The 24331-nt window shown below is 42.5% G+C and overlaps 1 protein-coding gene across 1 annotated transcript in view; it reads left to right on the top strand.

The window, feature by feature from the left end:
* Positions 1–14837: 14837 nt before the first annotated feature.
* The window catches only part of Las (lipoyl synthase, mitochondrial), a 133319-nt gene continuing 123825 nt past the window's right edge, over positions 14838–24331 (top strand). The window contains exon 1 of the mRNA XM_070096033.1: positions 14838–14925. Coding sequence (XP_069952134.1) covers positions 14848–14925 — 78 coding nt within the window. The 5' untranslated portion in view covers positions 14838–14847. The remainder of the gene's footprint in view (positions 14926–24331) is intronic.

The following is a 24331-nucleotide window of genomic DNA, read 5'->3' as shown; positions in this document are numbered from 1 at the left end:
GGGTTGTGTAACTGATGGGTTTCTAGATGGGTGGCGATCTTGCTTCCCTGGTGGTCACCCAGATAACGTACTGCTGAGTGACCCTCGTGGTCACCCAGGTAACGTACTACTGAGTGACCCTGGTGGTCACCCAGGTAACGTACGGCTGAGTGACCCTTGTGGTCACCCAGATAACGTACTGCTGAGTGACCCTGGTGGTCACCCAGATAACGAACTGCTGAGTTACCCTGGTGGTCACCCAGAAAACGTACTGTTGAGTAACCCTGGTGGTCACAAAGATAACGAACTGCTGAGTTACCCTGGTGGTCACCCAGAAAACGTACTGCTGAGTGACCCTGGTGGTCACCCAGGTAACGTACTGCTGAGTGACCCTGGTGGTCGCCCAGATAACGTACTGTTGAGTAACCCTGGTGATCACCCAGATAACGAACTGCTGAGTTACCCTGGTGGTCACCCAGAAAACGTACTGCTGAGTGACCCTTGTGGTCACCCAGGTAACGTACTGCTGAGTGACCCTGGTGGTCGCCCAGATAACGTACTGCCTGGTGACCCTGGTGGTCACCCAGGTAATGTACTGCTGAGTGACCCTGGTGGTCACATAGGAAACGTAGTGCTGAGTGACCCTGGTGGTCACCCAGATAACGTACTGCTGAGTAACCCTGGTGGCCACCCAGGTAACGTATTGCTGAGTAACCCTGGTGGTCACCCAGGTAACGTACTGCTGAGTAACCCTGGTGGCCACCCAGGTAACGTACTGCTGAGTAACCCTGGTGGACACCCAGGTAACTTACTGCTGAGTAACACTGGTGGCCACCCAGGTATCGTACTGCTGAGTAACCCTGGTGGACACCCAGGTAACTTACTGCTGAGTAACCCTGGTGGTTACCCAGGTAACGTACTGCTGAGTAACCCTGGTGGCCACCCAGGTAACGTATTGCTGAGTAACCCTGGTGGCCACCCAGGTAACTTACTGCTGAGTAACCCTGGTGGTCACCCAGGTAACGTATTGCTGAGTAACCCTGGTGGACACCCAGGTAACATACTGCTGAGTAACCCTGGTGGTTACCCAGGTAGCGTACTGCTGAGTAACCCTGGTGGTTACCCAGGTAGCGTACTGCTGAGTAACCCTGCTGGTCACCCATATAACGTACTGGTGAGTAACCCTGGTGGTTACCCAGGTAACGTACTGCTGAGTAACCCTGGTCACCCATATAACGTACTGCTGAGTAACCCTGGTGGTCACCCAGGTAACGTACTGCTGAGTAACGCTGGTGGTCACCTAGGTAACGTACTGCTGAGTAACCCTGGTGGTCACCAAGGTTACGTACTGCTGAGTAACCCTGGTGGTCACCAAGGTAACGTACTGCTGAGTAATCCTGGTGGTCACCCATATAATGTACTGCTGAGTAACCCTGGTGATCACCCAGGTAACATACTGCTGAGTAACCCTGGTGGTCACCAAGGTAACGTACTGCTGAGTAACCCTGGTGGTCACCAAGGTAACGTACTGCTGAGTAACCCTGGTGGTCACCCATATAATATACTGCTGAGTAACCCTGGTGGTCACCCAGGTAACGTACTGCTGAGTAACCCTGGTGGTCACCAAGGTAACGTTCTGCTGAGTAACCCTGGTGGTCACCAAGGTAACGTACTGCTGAGTAACCCTGGTGGTCACCAAGGTAACTTACTGCTGAGTAACCCTGGTGGTCACCCATATAATGTACTGCTGAGTAACCCTGGTGGTCACCCTGGTGACGTACTGCTGAGTAACCCAGATGGTTACCCAGGTAACGTACTGCTGAGTATCCCTGGTGGTTACTTAGGTAACGTACTGCTGAGTAACCCTGGTTGTCACCCAGGTAACGTACTGCTTAGTAACCCTGGTGGTCACCCAGGTAACTTACTGCTGAGTAACCCTGGTGGTTACCCAGGTGACGTACTGCTGAGTAACCCTGGTGGTTACCCAGGTAACGTACTGCTGAGTAACCCTGGTGGTTACTCAGGTAACGTACTGCTGAGTAACCCTGGTGGTCACCAAGGTAACGTACTGCTGAGTAACCCTGGTGGTCACCCAGGTGATTATTACCTGGAGATTACCTGGAGAGAGTTCCGGGGGTCAACGCCCCCGCGGCCCGGTCTGTGACCAGGCCTCCTGGTGGATTAGAGCCTGATCAACCAGGCTGTTGTTGCTGGCTGCACGCAAACCAACGTACGAGCCACAGCCCGGCTGGTCAAGAACCGACTTTAGGTGCTTGTCCAGTGCCAGCTTGAAGACTGCCAGGGGTCTGTTGGTAATCCCCCTTATGTATGCTGGGAGGCAGTTGAACAGTCTCGGGCCCCTGACACTTATTATATGGTCTCTTAACGTGCTAGTGACACCCCTGCTTTTCATTGGGGGGATGTTGCATCGTCTGTCAAGTCTTTTGCTTTCGTAGTGAGTGATTTTCGTGTGCAAGTTCGGTACTAGTCCCTCTAGGATTTTCCAGGTGTATATAATCATGTATCTCTCCCGCCTGCGTTCCAGGGAATACAGGTTTAGGAACCTCAAGCACTCCCAGTAATTGAGGTGTTTTATCTCCATTATGCGCGCCGTGAAGGTTCTCTGTACATTTTCTAGGTCAGCAATTTCACCTGCCTTGAAAGGTGCTGTTAGTGTGCAGCAATATTCCAGCCTAGATAGAACAAGTGACCTGATGAGTGTCATCATGGGCTTGGCCTCCCTAGTTTTGAAGGTTCTCATTATCCATCCTGTCATTTTTCTAGCAGATGCGATTGATACAATGTTATGGTCCTTGAAGGTGAGATCCTCCGACATGATCACTCCCAGGTCTTTGACGTTGGTGTTTCGCTCTATTTTGTGGCCAGAATTTGTTTTGTACTCTGATGAAGATTTAATTTCCTCGTGTTTACCATATCTGAGTAATTGAAATTTCTCATCGTTGAACTTCATATTGTTTTCTGCAGCCCACTGAAAGATTTGGTTGATGTCCGCCTGGAGCCTTGCAGTGTCTGCAATGGAAGACACTGTCATGCAGATTTGGGTGTCATCTGCAAAGGAAGACACGGTGCTGTGGCTGACATCCTTGTCTATGTCGGATATGAGGATGAGGAACAAGATGGGAGCGAGTACTGTGCCTTGTGGAACAGAGCTTTTCACCGTAGCTGCCTCGGACTTTACTCTGTTGACGACTACTCTCTGTGTTCTGTTAGTGAGGAAATTATAGATCCATCGACCGACTTTTCCTGTTATTCCTTTAGCACGCATTTTGTGCGCTATTACGCCATGGTCTCACTTGTCGAAGGCTTTTGCAAAGTCTGTATATATTACATCTGCATTCTTTTTGTCTTCTAGTGCATTTAGGACCTTGTCGTAGTGATCCAATAGTTGAGACAGACAGGAGCGACCTGTTCTAAACCCATGTTGCCCTGTGTTGTGTAACTGATGGGTTTCTAGATGGGTGGTGATCTTGCTTCTTAGGACCCTTTCAAAGATTTTTGATATGGGATGTTAGTGCTATCGGTCTGTAGTTCTTTGCTGTTGCTTTACTGCCCTCTTTGTGGAGTGGGGCTATGTCTGTTGTTTTTAGTAACTGTGGGACGACACCCGTGTCCATGCTCCCTCTCCATAGGATGGAAAAGGCTCGTGATAGGGGCTTCTTGCAGTTCTTGATGAACACGGAGTTCCATGAGTCTGGCCCTGGGGCAGAGTGCATGGGCATGTCATTTATCGCCTGTTCGAAGTCATTTGGCGTCAGGATAACATCGGATAGGCTTGTGTTAACCAAATTTTGTGGCTCTCTCAAAAAATTCATTTTGATCTTCGACTCTCAGTCTGGTTAGCGGCTTGCTAAAAACTGAGTCATACTGGGACTTGAGTAGCTCACTCATTTCCTTGCTGTCATCTGTGTAGGACCCATCTTGTTTAAGTAGGGGCCCAATACTGGACGTTGTTCTCGACTTTGATTTGGCATAGGAGAAGAAATACTTTGGGTTTCTTTCGATTTCATTTATGGCTTTTAGTTCTTCCCGCGATTCCTGACTCCTATAAGATTCCTTTAGCTTAAGTTCGATGCTTGCTATTTCTTTGACCAGTGTCTCCCTACGCATTTCAGATATATTGACCTCTTTTAGCCGCTCTGTTATTCTTTTCCGTCGCCTGTAAAGGGAGCGCCTGTCTCTTTCTATTTTACATCTACTCCTTTTTCTTAGAGGAATAAGCCTTGTGCATACATCGAGTGCTACCAAGTTAATCTGTTCTAGGCATAAGTTGGGGTCTGTGTTGCTTAGTATATCTTCCCAGCTTATATCGGTTAGGACTTGGTTTACTTGGTCCCACTTTATGTTTTTGTTATTGAAGTTGAATTTGGTGAATGCTCCCTCGTGACTAGTCTCATTATGTCGGTCTGGGGCTCCACGCATACATGTCTGAAGCTCAATTATGTTGTGATCTGAGTATATTGTTTTTCATATGGTGACATTTCTTATCAGATCATCATTGTTAGTGAAGATGAGGTCTAGTGTATTCTCCAGTCTAGTAGGCTCTATTATTTGCTGGTTTAAATTGAATTTTGTGCAGAGATTTAAAAGCTCGTGTGAGTGTGAATTTTCATCAGAGCTGCTTCCTTGTGTTATTACTGCAATAATATTATTTGCTATATTCCTCCATTTTAGGTGCCTTAAGTTGAAATCCCCCAGGAGCAAGATGTTGGGTGCAGGAGCTGGAAGATTTTCCAAACAGTGGTCAATTTTTAACAGCTGTTCCTGGAATTGCTGGGATGTTGCATCCGGAGGCTTGTCGACTACCACAATGACTAGGTTTTGGTCCTCGACCTTTACTGCTAAAACTTCCACTACATCATTTGAGGCATTAAGCAGTTCTGTGCAATGTACAGGCCAACCCCCCTTCCTTTTGCCTGTTCACTCTGTCACATCTGTATAGGTTGTAACCTGGGATCCATATTTCGTTGTCCAAGTGATCCTTTATGTGGGTCTCAGTGAAAGCCGCGAACATTGCCTTTGCCTCTGCAAGCAGTCCACGGATGAAAGGTATTTTGTTGTTTGTTGCTGGCTTTAGACCCTGTATATTTGCAAAGAAGAATGTCATCGGACTGGTGGTATTGTTGGTACTGGGGGGACGGGATTTTTTTTCCGGCATTAGTATCTGTATCTGTTGGTTTGGAGTGGAGGCCATCGACTGTGGTTCCACTCCAGGAATGACTGGATTTGGTGTACGATTTCTGCCATTTCCTGCCAGTTTTTTTTTCCTTCCTGGCACTAAAAAAACCTCTCCCTCTTGAGTGGCTGTGGCTACTGCTGAGTAACCCTGGTGGTCACCCAAGTAGAGTACTGCTGAGTAACCCTGGTGGTCACCCAGGTGACGTACTGCTGAGTAACCCTGGTGGTCAACCAGGTAATGTACTGCTGAGTAACCCTGGTGGTCACCCAGGTGACGTACTACTGAGTAACGCTGGTGGTCACCCAGGTAACGTACTGCTGAATAACCCTGGTGGTCACCCAGGTAACGTGCTACTGAGTAACCCTGGTGGTCACCCAGGTGACGTACTGCTGAGTAACCCTGGTGGTCACCCAGGTGACATACAACCGGGTAACCCTGGTGGTCACCCAGGTACCTGGGGATTTGTTAAGCTTTAGTTTCTCTATTTGTCTGAGGACCATGTCACTAGTTACTCTAATCGTACATAGTTTATTATCGTCCTGTTCTACTTAATTTATAATTTCTGAAATTTTGCTAGTGTCTTCCTGTGTAAAAGCTAAGAGGAAATAAGAGTTAACAATTCACACATTTCCTTATCACTCTCAGTGATTTGACAGTGATAAAGAGATAGCGGTTATTGAAGAAGTGTCAGGTGTTGTGTAATAAATGTGGCCAACTTGAGGCCTAAGCCCAACCCGAGTACTTCAATTTCTGTGTTCGACAGAAGTAAACTTACTTAGGTACAGGTACTCATATTTAGTTGAAGATTGAGACACTTATGCAACATATAGGAATCTTTATTCAGGAAACGTTTCGCCACACAGTGGCTTCATCAGTCCAATACAAAGCAGAAGGTGAAAGGAGAGGAGGAGTTTGAGGTAATCAGTCCCTCAGCCTGGAGTCGATGTGTTCAGTCCATCAATCTTGTAGAATGTACAGCACAGGGCCGTAGACGTGGCTTATATACTGTAGTCAGGTGACCCCGCCTCCTCCTGCTTCACCTCACCTGACTACGGCCTATGCTGTACATTCTCTAAGATTGATGGACTAAACACATCGACTCCAGGTTGAGGGACTGATTACCTCAAACTCCTCCTCTCCTTTCACCTTCTGCTTTGTATTGGACTGATGAAGCCACTGTGTTTCCTGAATAAAGATTCCCATATGTTGCTTAAGTGTCTCAATCTTCAACTTGTCGGTTTTTCAAATCATTCATCACACTCATACCTAGTAACACATGTGTAAATTACCAAGGATAACCCCAAAAAATAGACAAAGTGACTATTTCTATTGGGACTCTTGAGGGCGAAGCTAGAAGGTTTGAATAGTTTTCGTTTTCCCTAATTTTTTTTTAATTGACTATTTTCTCAGAGGACTTGGAGTTTCTTAGTGAGTCTGATTTTCTGTCACTACCGCTCGGCTCCAGCTGAGATACAAGTATCTTTGGCAGGTTAAATCACCACCACCAGATGTATACCAAACGAAATGTAAATTTTGCCGGATGGACGTACTCACCTAATTGTGGTTGCAGGGGGGTCGATTCATAGCTCCTGGTCCCGCCTCTTCAATAAAATTCACGACGCTCTAATCACTACTGTATATGTGTGTGTACTCACCTAATTGTACTCATCTAATTGTGGTTGCATGGGTCGAGTGTGTGGGGGGAAGGGGGGGGGGGCCGTGGCCTGGCGGCAAAAGCTCTCACTTCACACGCTGAGGGTCAGGTTTCGATTCCCGGCAATGGATGGAAACATTGGGCATGTTTCCTTACAACGGTTGTCTATGTTCACCCATCAGTATGGGTACCTCAGTGTTAATCGACTGGTGTCGGTCGCATCCTAGGACAACACTGACCTAATTTGCCCAAAATGCTATGCAAATATACAGGATCTAAAACCAGCAACGAAAAACAAAATACATTTCATCTGTGGACTGCTTACAAAGTCAAACGTAATGCTCGCGGTTGTCACAGAGACCCACATAAAGGATCACTTTGACAATGACATATGGATGCCGGGTTATAACCTATAGACATGTGACAGTGAACAGGCAAAAGGAAGGGAAAAGAGAAAGGTTGGCCTGTATGTTACAGAGTCACTGATATGCTCGGAACTGCTAAACACCTCAAATGATGCTGTTGATGTTTTGGCAGAAAAAGATCGAGAACCAGAACCTGGTCATTGTGGTTGTATACAAGCCTCAGGATGCAACTTCCCAACAACTCCAGGAACAGCTTTTGAAAATAGATATCTGTCTGGGAAATCTTCCAGTTCCTGCCCCATACATCCTGCTCCTGGGGGATTTCAACCGAAGGCACCTAAAAATGGAGGAATATAACAAAAAATGCTTTAGCAGAGACAACTCCAGGAGGCAGCTCGGATGAAAACTCGCACACACACGAGCTTTTAAATCTCTGCACTAAATTCATCTTAAACCAGCAAATAATAGAGCTAGTAAGACTGGAGAATACACTGGACCTCATCTTCACTAGCAATGATGATCTGATACGAAATATTACCATATCAAAAATAATATACTCAGATCACAAAGCAATAGAGGTTCAGACTTGTATGTGCGGGGCCCCAGATCAACATAATGTGATCAGTCACGAGGAAGCCTTCACCAAATTCAACTTCAGTAACAAAAACATTAGTCAACCAGGTCCTAATGATATAAACTGGGAAGATATCCTAAGCAACATGAATCCAAACCTATGTCTAGAAAAAAAATAACACTGTGGCACTCGAGATATGCCCAAAACATATTCCTCTAAGGAAAAGGAAGAGAAGATGTAAACTAGAAAGAGAAAGGCACTCCCTATACAGGTGAAGGAGAAGAATAACAGACCAGCCAAATCTAAGTCGAGAACAACATCCAGTACTGGGCCCCTACTTAGACGAGATGGGTCCTACACAGATGACAGCAAGAAAATGAGTGAGCTACTCAAGTCCCAGTATGACTCGGTTTTTTGCGACCGCTAACCAGACTGAGAGTCGAAGACCTAAATGATTTTTTTTTATGAGCGAGACGCAGAATTTGGCAGATACAAACCTATCTGATATTATTCTGACGCCAAATGACTTCGAAAAGGCGATCAATGACATGCCCATACTCTGTCCCAGGCCCAGACTCATGGAACTCTGTGTTCATCAAGAACTACAAGAAACCCCTTTCATGTGCTTTTAACATCCTATGGAGAGGGAGCATGGACACAGGGGTCGTCCCACACCTGCTAAAAACAACAAACATAGCCTCACTTCACAATGAAGGCAGTAAAGCAAAGAACTACAGACCGATAGTACTAACATCCCATACAAAAATCTTTGAAAGGATTCTAAGAAGCAAGATCGCCACTCATCTAGATAACCATTAGTTACACAACCCAGGGCAACATGGGTTTAGAGCAGGTCGCTCCTGCCTGTCCCAACTACTGGAGTAACTGGACCACTATGACAATGTCCTGGATGCTCTAGAAGACAATCAAAACGTTGATGTGATATACACAGACTTTGCAAAAGCCTTTGACATGTGTAACCATGGTGAAATAGCGCACAAAATGCATGATAAAGGAATATCAGGAAAAGTTGGTATATGGATCTATAATTTCGTAACAAACAGAACACAAAGAGTAGTGGTAAACAGAGAACAGTCTGATGCGGCTACTGTGAAAAGCTCTGTTCCATAAGGCACAGTACTCGCTCCCATCCTGTTCCTCATCCCTATATCTGACATAGACAGGGATGTAAGCCACAGCACATATCTTCCTTTACAGGTGACACCCAAATCTGCATGACGGTGTCTTCCATTGAAGACACTGCAAGACTCCAAGCGGACATCAACCAAATCTTTAGATGGGCCACAGAAAGCAATATGAAGTTCAATAATGAGAAATTTCAATTACTCCGATATGGCAAACGTGAGGAAATTAAAACTTTATCGGAGTAGAAAACAAACTCCAACCATACAATAGAGCGAAAAATTAATGTAAAAGACATGGGAGTGATAATGTCAGAGGATCTCACTTTTAAAAACCACAACATTGTATCAATCGCATCTGCTAGAAAATGACAGGATAGATAATGAGAACCTTCAAAGCCAGGGATGCCAAGCCCATGATGACACTCTTCAGGTCGCTTGTTCTATCTAGGCTGGAATATTGCTGCACACTAACAGCACCTTTCAAGGCAGGTGAAATTGCTGACCTAGAAAATGCACAGAGAACTTTCACGGCACACATAAGTGCGGTAAAACACCTCAATTACTGGGAATATTTGAAGTTCCTCGACCTGTACTCCCTGGAATGCAGGCAGAAGAAATACATGATTACCTGGAGTTTACCTGGAGAGAGTTTCGGGGGTCAACGCCCCCGCGGCCCGGTCTGTGACCAGGCCTCCTGGTGGATCAGCACCTGATCAACCAGGCTGTTGCTGCTGGCTGCACGCAAACCAACGTACGAGCCACAGCCCGGCTGATCAGGAACTGACTTTAGGTGCTTGTCCAGTGCCAGCTTGAAGACTGCCAGGGGTCTGTTGGTAATCCCCCTTATGTGTGCTGGGAGGCAGTTGAACAGTCTCGGGCCCCTGACACTTATTGTATGGTCTCTTAACGTGCTAGTGACACCCCTGCTTTTCATTGGGGGGATGGTGCATCGTCTGCCAAGTCTTTTGCTTTCGTAGTGAGTGATTTTCGTGTGCAAGTTCGGTACTAGTCCCTCTAGGATTTTCCAGGTGTATATAATCATGTATCTCTCCCTCCTGCGTTCCAGGGAATACAGGTTTAGAAACCTCAAGCGCTCCCAGTAATTGAGGTGTTATATCTCCGTTATGCGTGCCGTGAAAGTTCTCTGTACATTTTCTAGGTCGGCAATTTCACCTGCCTTGAAAGGTGCTGTTAGAGTGCAGCAATATTCCAGCCTAGATAGAACAAGTGACCTGAAGAGTGTCATCATGGGCTTGGCCTCCCTAGTTTTGAAGGTTCTCATTATCCATCCTGTCATTTTTCTAGCAGATGCGATTGATACAATGTTATGGTCCTTGAAGGTGAGATCCTCCGACATAATCACTCCCAGGTCTTTGACGTTGGTGTTTTGCTCTATTTTGTGGCCAGAATTTGTTTTGTACTCTGATGAAGATTTAATTTCCTCATGTTTACCATATCTGAGTAATTGAAATTTCTCATCGTTGAACTTCATATTGTTTTCTGCAGCCCACTGAAAGATTTGGTTGATGTCCGCCTGGAGCCTTGCAGTGTCTGCAATGGAAGACACTGTCATGCAGATTCGGGTGTCATCCGCAAAGGAAGACACGGTGCTGTGGCTGACATCCTTGTCTATGTCGGATATGAGGATGAGGAACATGATGGGAGCTAGTACTGTGCCTTGTGGAACAGAGCTTTTCACCGTAGCTGCCTCGGACTTTACTCTGTTGACGACTACTCTCTGTGTTCTGTTAGTGAGGAAATTATAGATCCATCGACCGACTTTTCCTGTTATTCCTTTAGCGCGCATTTTGTGCGCTATTACGCCATGGTCACACTTGTCGAAGGCTTTTGCAAAGTCTGTATATATTACATCTGCATTCTTTTTGTCTTCTAGTGCATTTAGGACCTTGTCGTAGTGATCCAGTAGTTGAGACAGACAGGAGCGACCTGTTCTAAACCCATGTTGCCCTGGGTTGTGTAACTGATGGGTTTCTAGATGGGTGGTGATCTTGCTTCTTAGGACCCTTTCAAAGATTTTTATGATATGGGATGTTAGTGCTATTGGTCTGTAGTTCTTTGCTGTTGCTTTACTGCCCCCTTTGTGGAGTGGGGCTATGTCTGTTGTTTTTAGAGACTGAGGGACGACCCCCGTGTCCATGCTCCCTCTCCATAGGATGGAAAAGGCTCGTGATAGGGGCTTCTTGCAGTTCTTGATGAACACAGAGTTCCATGAGTCTGGCCCTGGGGCAGAGTGCATGGGCATGTCATTTATCGCCTGTTCGAAGTCATTTGGCGTCAGGATAACATCGGATAGGCTTGTGTTAATCAAATTTTGTGGCTCTCTCATAAAAAAATCATTTTGATCTTCGACTCTCAGTCTGGTTAGCGGCTTGCTAAAAACTGAGTCATATTGGGACTTGAGTAGCTCACTCATTTCCTTGCTGTCATCTGTGTAGGACCCATCTTGTTTAAGTAGGGGCCCAATACTGGACGTTGTTCTCGATTTTGATTTGGCATAGGAGAAGAAATACTTTGGGTTTCTTTCGATTTCATTTATGGCTTTTAGTTCTTCCCGCGATTCCTGACTCCTAAAGGATTCTTTTAGCTTAAGTTCGATGCTTGCTATTTCTCTGACCAGTGTCTCCCTACGCATTTCAGATATATTGACCTCTTTTAGCCGCTCTGTTATTCTTTTCCGTCGCCTGTAAAGGGAGCGCCTGTCTCTTTCTATTTTACATCTACTCCTCCTTTTTCTTAGAGGAATAAGCCTTGTGCATACATCGAGTGCCACCGAGTTAATCTGTTCTAGGCATAAGTTTGGGTCTGTGTTGCTTAGTATATCTTCCCAGCTTATATCGGTTAGGACTTGGTTTACTTGGTCCCACTTTATGTTTTTGTTATTGAAGTTGAATTTGGTGAATGCTCCCTCGTGACTAGTCTCATTTTGTCGGTCTGGGGCTCCACGCATACATGTCTGAACCTCAATTATGTTGTGATCTGAGTATATTGTTTTTGATATGGTGACATTTCTTATCAGATCATCATTGTTAGTGAAGATGAGGTCTAGTGTATTCTCCAGTCTAGTAGGCTCTATTATTTGCTGGTTTAAATTGAATTTTGTGCAGAGATTTAAAAGCTCGTGTGAGTGTGAGTTTTCATCAGAGCTGCCTCCTGGTGTTATTACTGCAACAATATTATTTGCTATATTCCTCCATTTTAGGTGCCTTAAGTTGAAATCCCCCAGGAGCAAGATGTTGGGTGCAGGAGCTGGAAGATTTTCCAGACAGTGGTCAATTTTTAACAGCTGTTCCTGGAATTGCTGGGATGTTGCATCCGGAGGCTTGTAGACTACCACAATGACTAGGTTTTGGTTCTCGACCTTTACTGCTAAAACTTCCACTACGTCATTTGAGGCATTAAGCAGTTCTGTGCAAACAAGTGACTCTGCAATGTACAGGCCAACCCCCCCCCCCTTTTGCCTGCTCACTCTGTCACATCTGTATAGGTTGTAACCTGGGATCCATATTTCGTTGTCCAAGTGATCCTTTATGTGGGTCTCAGTGAAAACCGCGAACATTGCCTTTGCCTCTGCAAGCAGTCCATGGATGAAAGGTATTTTGTTGTTTGTTGCTGGCTTTAGACCCTGTATATTTGCAAAGAAGAATGTTATCGGACTGGTGGTATTGTTGGTACTGGGGGGGGATTTTTTTTCCGGCATTAGTATCTGTATCTGTTGGTTTGGAGTGGAGGCCATCGACTGTGGTTCCACTCCAGGAATGACTGGATTTGGTGTACGATTTCTGCCATTTCCTGCCAGTTTTTTTTCCTTCCTGGCACTAAAAAACCTCTCCCTCTTGAGTGGCTGTGGCTACCCAGGTTTTCCCATGGCCTGGATGTTTTGTATCTTTTTGTCCCCTTTAGATGGTATGCCTGGCAATTTAAGTTATAGCACAGTCTTTCCTGTACTGAAGAGGTACACATTTCAGGGTGAAAAAGCTTACAGGAAGGGAGTTTGTATTTTCCTGTTGTCATATGGGCATGGCATTTTCTAGGGTGGTCATAGTTGCATGTCCCATCTGTTTTTCCAGATTTCCCATGCCAGCAGATACCAAGTGCATAGTATGTGCACAGGCTTGGTTTCCGCTTGCCTTGGGTTTCTGTGACTGTATTCCCTGTTGGTGCATGTTTCCCTGTCTTACTTCTATCCTCCCTAGCACCAACAATGGAGCTCCCACCAGTTGTTTTTGGTAATTTATCCTCACTATTGCTATTGGAGTCCTCTTGTTTGCTATTTCCTGCGGTATTTCTAGTTTGCAATATTGGTTTTATCTTATCTTTGACTACACTTGTTTCCCTACTATGGCTCCTGTCCCCTATGAGGTCATTTATATGTATTCCTTCCTGCGTATAATTCCCGACTACCTGGACAAAATCTCCAGCTTCACCATTACTGTCTCCCAGGACAGTATCTCCAGCTTCACCATTTCTGTCTCCCAGGACAGCACCTCCAGCTTCACCATTACTGTCTCCCAGGACAGCACTATCAGCCCCACATTTACTGACTACCAGGACATCACCTCCAGCCTTACAGTTTGTGACTACATGGCCAGTATCAAGGGCAGTACCATTCAGCCCAGACTTTTTATGTTCCCATCTGGTGTAGAAAGCTTCCAGGTTTTCTATGAAAGTAGCTTTGATGTTGTCCTCTTTTAATACCCTTGTGATTTTAGTCCACAGATTTTCCTCATTTGGGCATACCCAAAAACACTTCTCTGTTTTAATACTGCTTGTAGCTAGTTCTGGGATATCTGCACAAGGAGCGTGACACCAATTTCCACAAAAAAGACAATTTATCCATGTGGAAGCCCGTTTGTTTGACTGACCACAGACTACACACAGCTTCATAATGATTTGAATGGTCGATTTACTGCAATTCTACTAGCAACCTCTTGAATATTATATTAATAACCTTAAATGAAGCTCTAGCTATTTGTATTTCTGTTTCTAACTCTTTTTGTATATTGGACAGCTTACCGTCACGTTCCTGATTTTTAATGTTTGTGTTTATAAGGGCGCCTACAACCCCATCCGTTTACAGTCTGCTTTATTGTCCAACGAAACTGTTTGAAACCAGTCCCGGGATTAGTACCAAATTTGCACATTAAAATTACTCTCTATGAAAGCAAAAGATTTGGCAGATGATGCAACATCCCCCCAATGAAAAGCAGGGGTGTCACTTGCACGATAAGAGACAACACAATAAGTGTCAGGGGCCCAAGACTTTTCATCTGCCTCCCATCATACATAAGGGAGAATTATCAATAGACCCTTGACTGTCTTCAAGAAGACGCTGGACAGGCACCTAAAGTTAGTACCTGACCAGCCGGGCTGTGGTTCGTACGTCGGGTTGTTTGCGGCCAACAGTAACAGCCTGGTTGATCAGGTACTGATCCGCCACGTGGCCTGGCCATAGACCTGTCCGCGGGGACGTTGTCCCCTGGAACACCCTCCAGGTACAGTGTTTCCGCCTGAAATGCTCTGCATAACAGGATCCTTTCTATAAAGGACTTTTTACTTTAGTTCTAAGCGTAATCTAATTTTGCCAGAAATGCTGTTCATGATTTCGAGTTTTTCGAGGAACTTCATTAAGCCGTCTGCTTCATAAAGTTCCTGGAGAGCGAAACGTCATCACAATAAAATATCATATTAGTTGCACTTGTGTCCTTTTACTCTACATAAAGACGGTAATTCTACCAACATTAATACAGTTTGTCAATTCTTTAGATTTTATTTATACATGATTAAAAAAAATGAGTTATACTTTATTAACACACGCTTTAAAATTAAAAAAAAGAGATGTAATTGTTTTTGAACTCAAAATATAAATAAAAGTTTATAATGATAATGAAAATATTTTAGGCTCGAGTTACAGTATGACAACAATGGCAGCTGGACTGAGGTTGTTGAGATGTTGTCAAGGTGTTTCCTTGCAGGATGTACACTTGTACAAGGTAAGTCACACTCATACACTACCACATGATGAGTCTACATACTGACACATAATACCTTTGTATGTTGTTTAACTCTTAATTATATAATTTTTGTATATCGAGGACCATAATGGAAATACGTAAGTCACTTTGATTTTTTTTTTTTTTTTGGGGGGGGGGGTTATTCTCGGTAATTTACATATATTACTAGGTATGATAATTGTACTTATGTGTACCTGTACCTAAGTAAACTTATTCATGTTACAGCAGTAATTGATATTGACTAAATTTACTGACAATGAAACTGACGCGTCACTTTTCTAAAAAAAAAAAAAAGTGCGAAGCCTCAATAATAGACTTTATAATAGACTTCGTCCAATAAAAAAACAGATCACAGCAAAGAGATCAATTAGCCTATGATCAACAAATGTCGTACTTGGGTCCATTGATGAAAAAAAAAAAATCAGATTGATATTAAACAAAAAAGGGGAAAAAATTGCACATCAGTACCTACTTACTGCTAGGTGAACAATGTTAGCAGATGTAAGAAAACATGCCCAATGTTTCCACCATGCCAAACTACCTCAACAACACCTCAGCCCTCTGGATAATAGTTTTAGGTAATCCCGCACCTCCTAATTTCCTAACTACGAATTCTCTGCATTATATTCACACATTGCCCTTGGACACAACATCTCCACTGCCTCCAGCTGCCTTGTTGCAACATTCACCACCTATGCTTCACACTCATGTAAGTGTTGGTATCACTATACATGTACTCTCATACATTCCCCTCTTTGCTTCCATGAACAAAGTTCTTTGTCTCCACAGACTCCTCAGTGCACTACTCACCTTTTTTACCTCATCAATTCTATCATTCACCTCTTCTTTCATAGACCTATCCGCTGACACATCCACTCCTAAATATCTGAATGCATTCATCTCTTCCATACTCTCTCCCTCCAATCTGATATCCAATCTTTTGTTAGGTAATTTTTTTATTATCCTCATCACCTTACTCTTTCCTATATTCACATTTAAATTTCTTCTTTTACATACCCTGCCAAATTTATCCACCAACCTCTGCAACTTCTCTTCAGAATCTCCCAAAAGCACAGTGTCATCAGCAAAGAGCAACTGTGACAACTCCCACTTTGTGGGAGAAAATATCTGCCTGGATGATGACTAATAAACTTACCCTGAATACTGATAAAACCTATTTCATTCAGTTTGGAAACAAAGCTGCAAATGATCCAATTAACATTACACTAAATGAATCATCAGTCACAAGACTCACAGAGGGACAATTCCTAGGTATCCACCTTGACAGTAGCCTTAAGTTCTGGACACACATACAACAAATCACCAAGAAAATCTCCAAGACTGTAGGCATACTATCAAAGATAAGGTACTACGTTCCACAATCAGCTCTCCTGGCACTGTACCATTCACTCATATACCCTTATCTTACATATGGAATTTGTGCATGGGGATCAACAACATCCAATCACCTAAAACCCCTAATAACCCAGCAAAAGGCAACAGTAAGAATGATAACAAATTCCCACTCCCGCCAGCATACTCCACCAATTTTCAAAAGTCTGAATCTGCTTACCATTAAGAACATCCATACTTATTCATGTGCCTACTACATACACAGAACAATACCCACAAATATAAACCCTCCTCTCAAACTTTTCCTCACCAACCTAAACAGGACACATGACCACAACACAAGACACAGATCTCTTTTTGATATACTTCGTGTCCATATCACACTGTGTAAAAACTCTATGCACATAAAGGGCCCCAAAATATGGAATTCATTACCAGAAGATATTAAAGTAACCTGGTCTGAAAATAGATTTAAGCCTCTTCTCAAAAGCCACTTAATCACCCTAGACTAAATGCTAAATACTCAGTACACACTTACTCACTTATGTACTCCCACATCATAATTTCAACAATCACTTTGAACCTTTTATCCATTGTTGACAGGAATATAATTGAATCATTGTTTTCACAAAAAGCATTTTTGAATATATGAATATAGCTTTTGTCTTATACAAATTAGATTCACTTATAATTAATAATCTACTGTACAACTATGAAATAATTACTATCCTACTGTACAACTATGATATAATCCTTAGTGTTAAGTAGACTGTAAGCTAATAATGTTAAGTTGGCCCATAATGCCTAGGCATAATAGAGGTTCTCTTTGCATTGCAACCCACTATTGTAAATACAAAATCTCGGTGTACTGTTTGCAAAGACATAAAATAAATAAATAAATAAATAAATAAATAAACCCCACACCTCCTGCCAACACCTGAGCATTCACTTCTCTTACAACCCCATCTATAAATATATTGAACAACCACGGTGACATCACACATCCTTGTCTAAGGCCTACTTTTACTGGGAAATAATCTCCCTCTCTCCTACACACACTAACCTGAGCCTCATTATCCTCGTAAAAATTCTTCACTGCTTTCAGTAACCTACCTCTTATTCCATTCATTTGCAACATGTGCCACATTGCCCCCCTATCCACTCTCTCATATGCCTTTTCCAAATCTATCTATATATATATATATATATATATATATATATATATATATATATATATATATATATATATATATACACACACACACACACACACACACACACACACACACACACACACACACACACACACACACACACACACACACACACACACACACACACACACACACACACACACACACACACACACACACACACACCTACCTACCTACCTACCTACCTACCTACCTACCTACCTTTTGGTACATACTCGCCAGTCTACTGGTTCTTGGGATTAATAATGGGAAGGCTTTAGAAGTTCATCTAATTTAATTTTAGTTAGTATTTTGCTATAAACCATTAAACATTTTCCTGTCTCAAGTTTAAATTTGCACTGATTTTACACACACACACACACACACACACACACACACACACACACACACACACACAGGACTACAAAGAGACCTGGACAGGCTATAAGCCTGGTCCAGCAACTGGCTCCTTGAATTTAACCCTGCCAAATGCAAAGTCATGAAGATTGGGGAAGGGCAAAGAAGACCGCAGACACAATATAGTTTAGATGGCCAAAGACTGCAAACCTCACTCAAGGAAAAAGATCTGGGGGTGAGCATAACACCGAGCATATCTCCTGAGGCGCACATCAATCAGATAACTGCTGCAGCATACGGGCGCCTGGCAAACCTACGGATAGCGTTCCGATACCTGAGTAAGGATTCGTTTAAGACTCTGTATACCATTTACGTCAGGCCCATACTGGAGTATGCAGCACCAGTTTGGAATCCACACCTAGTCAAGCACGTCAAGAAATTAGAGAAAGTGCAAAGGTTTGCAACAAGACTAGTCCCAGAGCTACGGGGATTGTCCTACGAAGAAAGGTTGAGGGAAATCGGCCTGACGACACTGGAGGACAGGAAGGTCAGGGGAGACATGATAACGACATATAAAATACTGCGCGGAATAGACAAGGTGGACAAAGACGGGATGTTCCAGAGAAGGGACACAGACACAAGAGGTCACAATTGGAAGTTGAAGACTCAGATGAATCAAAGGGATGTTAGGAAGTATTTCTTCAGTCATAGAGTAGTCAGGCCGTGGAATAGCCTAGAAAGTGACATAGTGGAGGCGGGAACCATACATAGTTTTAAGGCGAGGTATGATAGAGCTCATGGGCCAGGGAGAGAGAGGACCTAGTAGCAATCAGCGAAGAGGCAGGGCCAGGAGCTGTGACTCGACCCGTGCAACCACAAATAGGTGAGTAAAAATAGGTGAGTGTACACACACACAGGAGCTAAGACTCGACCCCTGCAACCACAAATAGGTGAGTACACACACACACACACACACACACACACACACACACACACACACACACACACACACACACACACACACACACACACGACCCCTGCAACCTCAACTAGGCGAGTACACACACACACACACACACACACACACACACACACACACACACACACACACACACACACACACACACACACACACACACACACACTCTTATATACAACAGGCCAAGTGTCTAATTGACATGTGCCTAGGACAAAATGGTAACTAACACACACACACACACACTTATGTACAACAGGCCAAGTGTCTAATCGACGTGCCTAGGACAAAATGGTAACTAACACACACACACACACACACTTATATACAACAGGCCAAGTGTCTAATTGACATGTGCCTAGGACAAAATGGTAACTAACACACACACACACACACACACACACACACACACACACACACACACACACACACACACACACACACACACACACACACAGTGGACCCCCGGTTAATGATTTTAATCCGTGCAAGAGGGGTAATTGTTATGCGAAATAATCGTTATGTGAATGAATTTTCCCCATAAGAAATAATGGAAATAAAATTAATCCGTGCAAGACACCCAAAAGTATGAAAAAAAATTTTTTTTACCACATGAAATGTTAATTTTAATACACACAAACTGAAAAAGGCATGCACAATTACATGACACTTACTTTTATTGAAGATCTGGTGATGATTGATGGGATGGGAGGAGGGGAGAGAGAGTGTTAGTGTTTAGAAGGGGAATCCCCTTCCATTAGGACTTGAGGTAGCAAGTCCTTTTCTGGGGTTACTTCCCTTCTTCTTTTAATGCCACTAGGGCCAGCTTCAGAGTCACTGGACTTCTTTCGCACAAGATATCTGTCCATAGTGGCCTGTACCTCTCGTTCCTTTATGACTTGCCTAAAGTGTTTCACAACATTGTCAGTGTAATAATCACCAGCACGGCTTGCAATAGCTGTGTGAGGGTGATTTTCATCCATGAAGGTTTGCACTTCAAGCCACTTTGCACAGATTTCCTTTATCTTTGTAGTAGGCAACTTCTTCAATTTCTCTCTCCCCTCCTCTGAACCAGTTTCCCCAGGTCTGGCCTCTTGCTCTTGAAGTTGATCTATCAGCTCATCAGTGGTTAGTTCTTCATTGTCCTCCTCCACCAACTCTTCCACATCCTCCCCACTAACCTCCAACCCCAAGGACTTTCCCAATGCCACAATGGATTCCTCAACTGGCACAGGATTCTCAGGGTTAGCCTCAAACCCTTCAAAATCCCTTTTGTCTACACATTCTGGCCACAGTTTCTTCCAAGCAGAGTTCAAGGTCTTCTTAGTCACTCCCTCCCAAGCCTTACCTATAAGGTTTACACAATTGAGGATATTAAAGTGCTCTCTCCAAAACTCTCTTAGAGTCAGTTGAGCTTCTGAGGTCACTACAAAGCACCTTTCAAACAGAGCTTTTGTGTACAGTTTTTTGAAGTTTGCAATAACCTGCTGGTCCATGGGCTGCAGGAGAGGAGTGGTATTAGGAGGCAAAAACTTCACCTTAATGAAGCTCATGTCCCCATAAAGTCGCTCTGCCACGTCTGTAGGATGACCAGGGGCATTGTCTAACACCAGGAGGCACTTAAGGTCTAATTTCTTTTCAGTTAGGTAATCTTTCACATTGGGGGCAAATGCATGGTGTAACCAGTTATAGAAAAAGTCCCTAGTGACCCATGCCTTACTGTTTGCCCTCCACAGCACACACAAATTATCCTTGAGGACATTCTTTTGCCTGAACGCTCTGGGAGTTTCAGAGTGATACACTAATAAAGGCTTAACTTTGCAATCACCACTAGCATTGGCACACATCAACAAAGTAAGCCTGTCTTTCATAGGCTTATGTCCTGGGAGTGCCTTTTCCTCCTGAGTAATGTAGGTCCTGCTTGGCATTTTCTTCCAGAACAGGCCTGTTTCATCACAATTAAACACTTGTTCAGGTTTCAGTCCTTCACTGTCTATGTACTCCTTGAATTCCTGCACATATTTTTCAGCCGCTTTGTGGTCCGAACTGGCAGCCTCACCATGCCTTATCACACTATGGATGCCACTACGCTTCTTAAATCTCTCAAACCAACCTTTGCTGGCCTTAAATTCACTCACATCATCACTAGTTGCAGGCATTTTTTTAATTAAATCCTCAAGCAACTTCCTAGCCTTTTCACATATGATCGCTTGAGAGACGCTATCTCCTGCTAGCTGTTTTTCATTTATCCACACCAATAAGAGTCTCTCAACATCTTCCATCACTTGCGATCTTTGTTTCGAAAACACAGTTAAACCTTTGGCAAGAACAGCTTCCTTGATTGTCTTTCTGGTGCCCACAATAGTAGCGATGGTTGATTGGGGTTTCTTGTACAACTTGACTAGGTCGGCGATACGCACTCCACTTTCATACTTATCAATGATCTCTTTCTTCATTTCAATGGGAATTCTCACCCTTATTGGTGTACGGTTGGCACTAGAAGCTTTCTTGGGGCCCATGGTCACTTATTTTCCAGAAACAGCACCGAAAACACTGTAATAATACGAAATATTCCGAGTGTATGCTTGGATGTTACCGCGGAGGCTGGCTGGTAAACAATGGCACGGGCGGCACATGTGAGGCTGGCTGAGGGCGCACATTGGACGCGTCTCGGACGAAAATCGGTGAGCGGGTTTTTAATCGGTATGCGCGGCAAAATTTTTGCGATTAAAGTAAGCGGTATGCGGATTAATCGCTATGTGATGCCATCGTTATGCGGGGGTCCACTGTATATATATATATTACCTGGAGTTTACCTGGAGAGAGTTCCGGGGGTCAACGCCTCCGCGACCCGGACTGTGACCAGGCCTCCTGATGGATCAGAGCCTGATCAACCAGGCTGTTACTACTGGCTGCACGCAAACCAACGTACGAGCCATAGCCCGGCGGGTCAGGAACCGACTTTAGGTGCTTGTCCAGTGCCAGCTTGAAGACTGCCAGGGGTCTGTTGGTAATCCCCCTTATGTATGCTGGGAGGCAGTTGAACAGTCTCTGGCCCCTGACACCTATTGTATGGTCTCGTAACATGCTAGTGACACCCCTTTTCATTGGGGGGATGTTGCATTGTCTGCCAAGTCTTTTGCTATCGTGGTGAGTGATTTTCGTGTGCAAGTTTGGTACTAGTCCCTCTACGATTTTCCAGGTGTATATAATCATGCATCTCTCCCGCCTGTGTTAAAGGGAATACAGATTCAGGAACCTCAAGCGCTCCCAGTATATATACATATATATATATACAAAAATATATATATATATATATATATATATATATATATATATATATATATATATATATATATATATATATATATATATATATATATACATATATATATATATATACACACATACATACATACATACATACATACATACATACATACAGTGGACCCCCGATTTACGATCAGCTCCCAATGCGACCAATTATGTAAGTGTATTTATGTAAGTGTGTTTGTACGTGTATGTTTGGGGGTCTGAAATGGACTAATCTAATTCACAATATTCCTTATGGGAACAAATTCGGTCAGTACTGGCACCTGAACATACTTCTGGAATGAAATAATATCTGAAACCGGGGATCCACTCTGTATATATATATATATATATATATATATATATATATATATATATATACATGTATACAGTATATATATATATATATATATACATGTATACAGTATATATATATGTCGTGACGAATATGTAAAACTGGTCAATTAGCAAGAACTCATTTAAAATTAAGTCCTTTCTAAAATTTTCTCTTATACGTTTAAAGATATATTTTTTTCATTAATGTTAATGTAAAAATTTTTAATTTTGCTCCAAAAGAATCTTAGAAAACTTACCTAACCTTATTATAACAAGAAAAATTTATTTTAGCCTAACCCAACTAAATATATTTTAGATTTGTTTACAGTAATTTAATACTAAACAAACACAGTGAAATATATTTTTTTCGTTAGGCTCAGAATGATTTTGGCAAAATTATTGCATACACAAATTTTCGCTTGTCCTATATGACAAGATGAGCATTGCTATTTAAGCCAAGATCGCAAGTTCTGCCTATTCGGCACGACATATATATATATATATATATATATACATACACATACATACATACACATACATACATACATACATACATACATACATACATACATACATACATACATACATACATACATACATACATTGGACCCCCGATTTACGATCAGCTCCCAATGTGACCAATTATGTAAGTGTATTTATGTAAGTGTGTTTGTACATGTATGTTTGGGGGTCTGAAATGGACTAATCTAATTCACAATATTCCTTATGGGAACAAATTCGGTCAGTACTGGCACCTGAACATACTTCTGGAATGAAATAATATCGTAAACCGGGGGTCCACTCTGTATATATATATATATATATATATATATATATATATATATATATATATATATATATATATATATATATATATATATATATATATATACATGTATATATATATATGTCGTGATGAATATGAAAAACTGGTCAATTAGCAAGAACTCATTTAAAATTAAGTCCTTTCTAAAATTTTCTCTTATACATTTAAAGATATATTTTTTTCATTAATGTTAATGTAAAAATTTTTAATTTTGCTCCAAAAGAATCTTAGAAAACTTACCTAACCTTATTATAACAAGAAAAATTTATTTTAGCCTAACCCAACTAAATATATTTTAGATTTGTTTACAGTAATTTAATACTAAACAAACACAGTGAAATATATTTTTTTCGTTAGGCTCAGAATGATTTTGGCAAAATTATTGCATACACAAATTTTCGCTTGTCCTGTATGGCAAGATGAGCGTTGCTATTTAAGCCAAGATCGCAAGTTCTGCCTATTCGGCACGACATATATATATACATATATATATATATATATATATATATCTATATATATATATATATATATATATATATATATATATATATATATATATATACATACATACATACATACATACAGTGGACCCCCGATTTACGATCAGCTCCCAATGCGACCAATTATGTAAGTGTATTTATGTAAGTGTGTTTGTACGTGTATGTTTGGGGGTCTGAAATGGACTAATCTAATTCACAATATTCCTTATGGGAACAAATTCGGTCAGTACTGGCACCTGAACATACTTCTGGAATGAAATAATATCGTAAACCGGGGGTCCACTGTATATATATATATATATATATATATATATATATAATGATGAAGTAAAGGATGTGATAAAAGAGAAAAAGGTAGCTTATGAGAGGTTTTTACAAAGCAGAAGTGTTATAAGAAGAGCAGACTATGTATATGGAGAGTAAAAGAAAGGTGAAGAGAGTGGTGAGAGAGTGCAAAAGGAGAGCAGATGAAAGAGTGGGAGAGGCACTGTTAAGAAATTTTATTGAAAATAATAAAAAATTTTGGAGTGAG

Source organism: Cherax quadricarinatus, chromosome 52 (genome assembly GCF_038502225.1).
Source record: "Cherax quadricarinatus isolate ZL_2023a chromosome 52, ASM3850222v1, whole genome shotgun sequence".
Lineage (NCBI taxonomy): Eukaryota > Metazoa > Arthropoda > Malacostraca > Decapoda > Parastacidae > Cherax > Cherax quadricarinatus.
Note: the sequence above shows the minus strand (reverse complement) of the source record. Positions and strands in the feature narration are given on the sequence as shown.